Source organism: Musca vetustissima, unplaced genomic scaffold (genome assembly GCF_032173495.1).
Source record: "Musca vetustissima isolate MV318-11 ecotype Yass unplaced genomic scaffold, APGP_CSIRO_Mvet_v1 utg6601, whole genome shotgun sequence".
NCBI classification, from domain to species: domain Eukaryota; kingdom Metazoa; phylum Arthropoda; class Insecta; order Diptera; family Muscidae; genus Musca; species Musca vetustissima.
The window spans coordinates 32874-43255 of NW_026878470.1; the positions used below are offsets into that span (position 1 = coordinate 32874).

A 10382-nucleotide genomic window follows, 5' to 3' on the forward strand; every position below is an offset into this window, starting at 1 on the left:
GGAGAAAAATTATAAAAATTATTAAATTTAATTTACAAGGGCAATATTTATTTGGAGAACTATAATACCTACGCCTGATCTAAAGGTTCCGAATTCGAATTGCATACCTTCTTCTATATGGAATCTTTATTAAGGATGTAATTATCTATATCTATTAAAATCGCGATAGAGCTCACAATATTTAAAATAGAGCTTTGAAATTGTATATGTCGGGTCATTTCTTGATATAGTCCCATGCATAACGATATTTTTTCATTTTCGATGTTTTGAGGGTCCTAGAGGCATTTTCCAGTATATAGGCTGTAATTTGGTGTTCCTGTATCTTGGATAATGAAAAATATATTTGCAATAAAGTTGTCAATATAGGTCCATGGTCTAGCATAATCTTCATATACAGATCCCGACCAATTTTATATATATATATTTTGACGGCCCTAAATAATATTTATAATCGGTGTTGCTAAAAATTGCAATTTTCGATCATTAGTGGATAGAAAAGTAGATTTAAGGTGCGGTCTGGCCACATATAACAGTACCAACTCATTATCGTAATTTTGAGGGTCCTTGCTGCAGGCGATCAAAAGCTCTGAAAATCTTCTTCCACAAAAAAAAATATGTTGCTCATAATCAATTGTCCTTGAATCCTTGAAAAATTGATCCGGTAGGATAGTGATGGATTTTGTTAACTGAGAAAAACATTTTTCAGCAGCTAAGTATAAATTTTTGTATATTTACTAAAAAAATCAAAAGTTATCAAATATTTTTTAAATTATTTCTTGTCAAATTTAATTAGGATTTTTTGGAAGATTTGTTTAAAATATGAACAAACATCTAGCCGTATAACCCAAATACCTTTAATATTATATAACCCCTATAATCTTAAGTTGTTTTCCCCTTCGATTTAATATATTTAAAATTTTTATTTATTTAATTTTTATAATTTATTTAAATTTTTTTATTTTATTATTTTCTTTTTTATATGTTCTCAATTTTTTTAGCAAACGTTTTGGTTGGACATTTTTTGATATTTTTTATACCAGTAATAAGACTGTTAAAACACCAAACAAGGCCTTAGATAATAAACCTGCCAACAGTTCGACCTCGACGACTACTACTAATAAGCCAAGTGAAGCTAGCAGTTCGAAAGCGCCCGAACCAGCGAAACCAAAACCGGTTGAAGTTAAACCTGCACCAGCTCCAGCTGCTCCCAAACCCGCAGAAGTTAAACCTGCACCAGCACCCGCACCTCCAAAACCTGTTGAAGTTAAGCCTGTAGCTCCTGCACACCCAAAACCTGTTGAAGTTAAACCTACACCAGCCCCGGAACCACCAAAACCCGTAGAAGTTAAACCTGAACCACCAAAACCCGCTGAAGTTAAGCCCACACCACCACCTGCACCAGCACCCGTTGTCCCACAACCACCATCCGTTTCGCCACCAAAGCAGGCACCTTTTCAAACACCCCTTGCTCCCATTACACCAATCGAAGACAAAATGCCAGTGCCCATTGCCGTACCCAATCCTCCAGCTAATGCTGATTTGAAAACGACCGAGAATGGCACCGCCCAAGATGTCATGGACAAGAAGTTGCAAGAGAGTGCAGCCCTCAAGGAGAATGGCGAAAACATTAAGAATAATGCGAAAAATGCCACCGCTGATTTTTTGAGTGGTGAATCGAAGTCGCCCTCAAAAATTATGAAAATGACCGATGGGTAAGTGTGACGAGAGATTTTATTTATTATACCCATTTTTTATTTTATTTAGATTTCAATTTTTAGTTGCGTATTTTATGCTTTAAAAATTAATTTTATTTTTTTTTTTTATTTGAAATATTGGGTAAACGACAAATTTGAGAAATTTTGAAATTACAAACATATTATGCGGCTTTTTTATGTAGATTAGATAGATTTTTATGTTGAATAAACAATTCCGCAAAGGGAACAATCTGTACTTAGTCCAATTCTTTCGTTCATCTAGTTCATTTTGCACTAGTCATTCCGTTTTGCTCCCGTCCACATAGTTCCTATTGACACAATCGTTCATTTTGATCTTTACCGTCATTGAGCGGGCTGACCAATGAAGGATTGAACTAAAAGAGACTATGGAACTAAATGAATGTCCTAGTTCTATTGGGAAACAAACCGACAAAATCAATCCGCTTCAGGAACGAGATTACCCAACTCTTATTTACAATGGAATTAAATGATGATAAAAAAACATATTTCCCTCCGTTCGTCCGAACTTGATGACATTTTTACAATCTAATTTAATGCCGGTGGTTATATTAGATATTTGCACATGTGTCCCTCCATCTGTATTTTTATTTTACAATTCTCTTTTTTCACATCAAACCTCATCTAACCGAACCAAGCGAACTGAACTGGTCAATTAACGTTGGTATAGCGTAGGTTGATGATATCGTTTGCAGTTCTATTTCAATTGCAGCACATGCCGGGCATTTCCTTTTCTTATTTTTTCGATTTTCTTTATTTAAAGTGAAAATTGTTTTTTTCTTCAGACCTCGTGCCAAGATAATTTCAAAGCAAGAAGGTGTTTTATTTTTATAAATTTAATGTCTCAAAACTATTCCATTTGAGTTGACAGTATAACGCATGGTGTCGGCTAATGTAAACCCCTACCCTGGCTGCCGCACGGCAACAGCGTGTCTGCGGTGCATTCACCCCGTTAGCAATTAAGAATACCTCCCACAGTAGTTCAAAAAAAATTTTTGGTTACGCATTTCGTGAGGATGTCTTCTGCTCGACATCATGCGTGGCCAGTCAGTCGGCAGCCAAGCATATTGTTGCATCGCCTGCATTTCTTCCTCTTCTTGGGTTCAATAAACTCTATGTGCAACTAAAATAAGTTTTTGGGGAGATTTGAGATTCTCGTTCTTTTTGGGATTCTGATTTTTTTCTACGTGTAAATAATTTTAGGCATTCGCCGCTTGGCGACATGTGCTGCACAAACAAACACACACGTCTAAGTTTATAAATTTCAATCATGTTGTTGTGTTGGCTTTACTTGCAGGAGGTTGCAACTCATTTCCTGGTTATGAAAAGAAATTTTCATTTCATTTTCTAAAATTAAGATTTATTCTCTGTTTAGGTTGACAGCAAAAAATATAAAAAAAAAATTGTGGACGACAAAAATATTTGTTGAACTGTCTGCATGTCAGACGTGATTAGAATAATTTTAAAATAAAAATATATTTTTTGGTGATTTTATTTGTGGTTCCATCAGAAGATGGAAGGTACTGCATTTAACGCTTATATGCACTCAAATCTGATCAAATTTTATATACATTTCTCATTTGAATCACTAAAAATCGTCCTAATTCAAATGTGCATATGAGAGTTAAAATAAATATCCAATTTTTGTTTAACCAATTTAATCAAAATTTTATTAAATTCCATCCATACTTGGAACAAATTCAAAGATGCAGATAATCGGTCTAGTTCTTATAGAACCTCCCCAATTTAATTTCATTTTGAAATCTATACATTCTTAAAATGTCTGAAAGTACATCTACATATACGATTTTAAATCAACTCGATTAACGAAATCCAGAAATACACACTAAATGTTTACACATACCTTTAATCATGTCAATCAACTGATGTTTGCTAGTATACATACAAAATTATTAATTTGCGCCAAAAATATATGTTTGTTGGACATGTTCATCTAAAATTGTACAAAACCCGTTTAGACTATGCCCTCTAAATTGACTCCATTTGTAAATCGGTGACCGAAATCCTAGCTGTTTAGACTAGTATTAAATGATATAATTTTGATTTATCAGCTGTTATTTGTTTACATATACATAAACATTTCACTGGCTTCATAATGATCTAATTGTAACACCAATATGGTGCAGCTTAACAAATATATATATATATATATATATATTTTTTTTTTTTAATTTATTTATTATTATTATTATTTTCTTCAACTAACTTGATTGCAGATTCTTTAAATAGATTTTTGAATGGGCATATAATCAAAACAACTTTTATATCGTGATCATGACACAATAAATAGGTAGTCCATTTAGCGCAGATGATGTCTCGATTAACTGTCAAGTGGGTAATTTCTACTTGAATTTGATCTGCCGTGTTGCCAACCATGTGAAATATTATAAGGAAAAATTTGGCAGATAATCGAGACAAAGACAAAAACAAAGGTTTTTATTCTGATACACCACCTAATTATCGCATCATTATCTCCATTTATTTGTTAAATCGATATAATTTCAAATACAACACTGTTTTTGCACAAAAAAATATTACTTTTATCCAAAAGTAAAAAAATGGCAACTCTTATTTACTTTTAAATTCAAATACGAAGGAATTAAATTACATTTCGGTTTTTATGATGGAAAGGAATCCCTAAGAAATTAAAAATAAGGAGTGTATATGTGTACATAAACAAATATCAGCTGACTGACAATTTTATATTATTTTTTCTAGTTTTAACAGCTATGATTTAATTCTTCGATTTACAAATCGATTTGATTTAGAAGGCATAATCTACACTCGTCTTAACGTGTGAACTGATCTTCACCAAACCTTAAGTGCTGCTTCAACATCATTGTGTCTCCTTTTCTCGGCCACATATTTTTCAGGTTGGAATATTCACCAAATTTTCATTATTTGTCTCTACATTTTTTAATTTCTTAACAGTAGGTTTATCTACATTATATTATTATCGTAATAATGTACATTATATCCATTAATGTGGTAAATCGAGCAGAATTTCCCTCTATAGGTACTCCATTTAACGCAGCTGACTATCCGATTAACTGTCAAAGTGCATAGTTTCTACTTGAATTCGATGTGCAATGTTGCCAACCATGAGAAATATTACTACATAAAATGTGACAGATGGTCGCATAAAAAACAGCTGTTTTTGTTTTGATACATAACATTATTATTGCATCAGGGATTTAGCATAACACTATTTTTGAACAAAAAATACATCCACTTTCCTAAATTCAAACTAGTTGCTCAATAAAATACAAGGCCGCATCTGAAAATTTTTAAATTTGTTTATACATACAGGGATGGTCCGTGTGACGAATTTTTAGGTTTTCCACTGTCAAGAAGGTGTAAACGTCGAAAACGTCATATACCTGTATAATATGTAATAAATGTAGTAAACGTCATTTACTTGAATATTATTACCATATACAGTTATTTTCAAGAACATATATCATTCTTAAATATATCTGACTATTCCTTACAAGAACTGATAAACATTTCTGAACGTTTTGGAGAAGAAAACTTTTAAATTTGATATGGATTTGAGTAAAGCATACGTAATTTCCAAATTGATTGATGGAAATAGCTATTTTGTCAAAACCCTAATGGTTTTGGATAGGTTTCCGACGTTTCTGACGTATGTATTATAAGTCGGAAATGTATGTCATCCCTGAATATATATTATGAAAATATTGATTGAGAAATTGCCACAAAAATTATGAAGCCAGTGAAATGTGTATGTATACGTAAACAAATAACAGGTGACAAATCAACATTTTATCATTTAAAAGTCATTTGAGATCGAGTGGATTTATTAGTCTAAACATGTTTTATTACTAGTCTAAACAGCTAAAAGGTACGTTTTGATTTACGAAATCCACTCGTCAAATATAATCCACTGGATTTGTGAACAGGATTAACGTGACGTATACCCAAGGAATTAACATTTGAGATCGAGGGGATTTAGTAGCCTAAACGTAGCCTAATATTAGGAACCCAGATTTACAAATCAAGCCGATTTTAGAGGCATAGTGTAAACTCGCCTTTAACCTTGAAAATGAACATGGGAATCAATATGATATGAACAAATACCAGCTGACTGACATCTTTATATAATAATACTAGTCCAAACAGCTAGGCTTTTGTACATCGATTTGGATATTCAGTAGATTTAGGAGGTATAGTCTAAATGAGCCTTAAATCATTTCCCTACCTCATCATAAAAGTCCTCCGAAAAAAAAATGAAATCAAAAAACAGAAATGCAATTTTAATTTCTATCATAATTTCTATCTACATTTTAATCAATTTGCAAATTTCTAAAATTGAAATCAAATTCTTTTTAAATTCAAAATTACAAAAATAAAAATGTTGTATATTGAAATCAAATTCTTTTTATATTCAAAATTACAAAAATAAAAATGTTGTATATTCTCAATTTATAGTTGGTGTAATTTTTTGGGCTATTGGCAACAACAGAATTTAAAATACTTTCATTTGTTTATTATTGAAACAGTTGTTGGATGTTTTTTTTTTTTTTTAATTTTTATTCAGTTTTATTTTCTATTTCAAAAAAGAACAAAAATATTTAAAATGTTGTTGAAATTTTGCCAAAAAAGTGAAACAATGGTGGCTGTTGTTTTCCCGGTGATACGTTCCTCGGGCGGACGTTCTAACAAGTGGCAAAAAATAAATAAAAAAGTGAAGAACGTTGGCCAAATTTCAAAATTTATGCAATTATATAGTCCGGCATCAAATTATACATCATATTAGATACACGTTTATATTATATGTATGTTTGTTTAAACATATATATTTTCGTTCTAAATGTGAAATATTTTACTTAAAACATCTGAAAATATGTATACGTATATAAATCTGTGTAGATATGTTCTGATCTCGATTATATATTTGTTTGTTTTATTTTTTTGTTTTATCTTAACAAAGAAAATAATATTTTTTCCTTTGTTCGCGATTATATCTGTTTGCCATCCGATTTTAGATTTGATTTTTAAAATATATATGATTTGGTATATAACATCGAAAATTAACTTTCCAAAAGAAATTTAAGCCACAAATGTGTCATCATCTCGATTTAAGTACTAAATCGAGCTGAATAAACCTCGAATTACCATACAAAATTAAATACACTCGTTATCTCGATTTGCTTGAAATCCTATGCTACATCTGGATAATTTTAAATGAAACACTGCTTTTGGACCAATTACTTCATCTAAAAATACCAAATCAAAGCTGATGTTTACATTAAAATTCGAAATAGTTGTCAAGCAAAAAATGGCCGATACCGAAAAAATTTAAAATTTTTTAAAAAAATATTATAATTATTTCTTTATTTTAAAACAATATTTATTTGTCTATCAAAATCAAATTTATGAAAATATTGACTAAGAAAAATTGTACGTATACACATAAACAGTGAAATGTGTATGTGTATACGTAAACAAATAACAACTGACTGTCAACATTACATCATTTTAATAATATTCTAAACAGCTAAAACGAATTTACATATAACATTTAATCATGAATAAAGGCTGAATCAGGGTTTATTTTCTTAATCAGGCCGAATTCACCACGATTTACCATACAAATTTAAATCATCGTGCGGCAGGGTTTATTTTAAATCTTGGTCGAAATCCTGATACCAATGAGATGCAACGAGGTTTTTGTACGAAAAAATACAACTCTCTCATAAAGTACCAAAATTTGCAACAGTTTTCACATGTTTTTATATTCGACGGGTGCCAAATGTAAAAATGAAAAATTAAAGGAAAACAAAAATTATTTATAGAATTTTTGAGATTTTAGTTAATTTTTTATACGGCATTTACATTAGAACTTTTTACCGGTTTAACCTACTTTATGAGGATTAATTTGACATATATGCAAAGGAAGTGACAATTTAAACCCACTGGGTTAACCAAATCCGGTACAATGTAAACGTACTTTTACTTTCCAAATGATCCAAATGATTGCAAAAACAACTCCATTGTTGTACTTTTTCTTTTAATTTTCAAATTGCAAACACATATTTTGGGCGCAAATTAATAATTTTGTGTGTATACTAACAAACATCAGCTGATCGGCGTTTAGATCATGATTTAAGGTATGTGTAAACAACTAGGGTGTATTTCTGGATTTCATTAATCGAGTCAATTTAAAATCGTATATGTAAATGCACTTTAAGATTTAGTAACTCGGTCATGATTTAAGGCATTGTTGCACGAGCCATCAATGTCATATGTGCTATCAGTTTTTCTGTACACACGACATTTTGCATTTATGTCAAAATTGCTTCTTTTGTGTTTAATTGTTTTCCTTCCACAAATTTAACTTCAATTCTTCAAGTTATATTCCACCGCAAATATTGGTCTGCATTGGTACTGCAAGAATCTACTAGATTTCACTATTTTATATTTCGATAACATAAAGGAAAATTTGTTATCGTAGTAGAAAGTAGTTTATTCTTGCAGTAGGGGAACAGGCCGTATATCTTCACCTACCAAACAATCAAAATAGCCATATTTGGTTTACATATGAAAACCTTTACAGAAATGGAGTGGTTCCTAAATTACATATGTGTTGTCATATCATTTTAACCATGATCCAATAATAATGTGATGTATCAAAATAAATGCCTTTATTTTTGTCTCGACCATCTGTAAATTTTTTCCATATAATAGTGCACATCGAATTCAAGTACAAGTTACGCCCTTTACCAGTTAATCGAGACATCAGCTGGACTACCTATTTATAGTGCCATGGTTTTAACAGATGCAATTTTAATTTTTAATTTCTGTCACTTTCAAAGATTTTATTATTTAACAATATATTCGCCATCACATATTTTCTTGGAAGATAAAAACACTTCTCTTCTCTGTATTTCTCAAATGTATCATGTAGAGAAATTCACGTTGCAACATTTACAATACAATAAAATAAAACCACAAATATAAATGCTTATCTTATATTTATTTTTAAAATAAATATTACTACTCATAAATATCGAATATAACAAAGCATGTGGTTTCGTAGATTCGTTAAAATAATATAAATATGTAATTATGTTGTATGTGCGTGTGGTTTAATACCACAAAATCTTAAAATATTTTATAACAACTTTTATTATTTCTAAATGTATATTCTTCAAATTGTTTACTAAAATCGTTAACTATGAATAAAATGGCAATTTTCGGTTAAAGATTTTTTAAAAATACTTACAATTTGTTAATCTTTAAACGCACATTTACATATGCGCTTTATATGATGTGGATTTACGAAATCCTGAAAATAAATTAATTTTATGTACACTGGCTTTCAGATCATTTAGGAATGACAGTCAGCTGGTAATTGTTTACATATACACAATCACACTAGTTTGCAAAAAGAAAAAAATATTACCAACAAATTTTAAATTAAAACAAAAAGATTTTAACTCAATTTTTTATTGGAATTTGCACATCGAATTCAAGTGGAAACTACGCACAAATTTTTCCATATAATATTTTACATGATTGTCAACATTGCACATCGAATTTAAGTAGAAATTACGCACTTTCATAGTTAATCGAGATACGAGCTGCATTGAATGGACTATCTGTTTATTGTGCCATGGTGCATAGTTTCTATTTGAATTCGATGTGCAATATTGCCAACCACGAGAAATATTACTAGAAGTAATTTTGACAGATAGTCAAACTAAAAAACAGATGTTCTGGTACATCACCATATTATTGCGTTATACCGTATCCGATGTTCGTCACTTTGTAAATTATTAAGAGGAGAATTGTTATAGTATATCAAGGCACATTTAGACTATGCCTTCTGGATCGATTCGATTTGAAAATCCTAAAACGGCATTTACATTAGAACTTTTTACCGGGTTAACCTACATTCTGAGGATTTATTTGACATATATACAATGCAATTGACAATTTAAACCCACTGCGTTAACGAAATCCGGTACAATGTAAACGTACTACAAATTACTATTATTAAAATTATATTTAGTTACCAGTCAGTTGATATTTGTTTATCTTTCTGTGGCCATTATTTGCTGATAATATTTTCATAATTCTAATAGGAATTTTTGGGAAAAGTGATGCATTTTTGGTATAAAAACAGTGTTGTATTTGAAATTATTTACCAAATTGAGATAATTAGTGTTTTAATATTGTAATGTAAATCGATATAAAATTCAATATATGTAAAAAATAATATGTAGTCACGTTAAATTTTTATTTTCCTATCTCATGCATACACCTTATCAAGAACGCCTTGGTTCATTGCAACCACTTGCCTTTTCTAATAAATGTAATCAATATTAAATATGAAATGAAATGCCATTAGAGTATATCTGACGTACCACCAACCTCACTCCCCCATAATTGTTTTAACTTTGAAACATGTGAAACTATCACATAAAGCATAATTTAATACAATTGTTTAATTGAACTATCGCATGATTATTTATAAGAATTCCGTAAAGGAAAAGAAAATTGAGACAAATGTCATTTAAAGGACATTACAAAAAAACACCTGAAAATCAAATTGCTCTTTACAATATGACCACAATTACAAACGTCAAACCACCATAGTCC

The 10382-nt window shown here is 30.4% G+C and overlaps 1 protein-coding gene across 1 annotated transcript in view; it reads left to right on the forward strand.

The window, feature by feature from the left end:
* LOC133323229 (uncharacterized) overlaps nucleotides 1–3983 on the forward strand; it is a gene marked incomplete at its 5' end in the record, with an annotated part of 28934 nt that extends 24951 nt beyond the window's left edge. The window contains 2 exons of the mRNA XM_061532187.1: nucleotides 999–1712; nucleotides 3971–3983. Coding sequence (XP_061388171.1) covers nucleotides 999–1712; nucleotides 3971–3983 — 727 coding nt within the window. The remainder of the gene's footprint in view (nucleotides 1–998; nucleotides 1713–3970) is intronic.
* Nucleotides 3984–10382: the final 6399 nt, after the last annotated feature.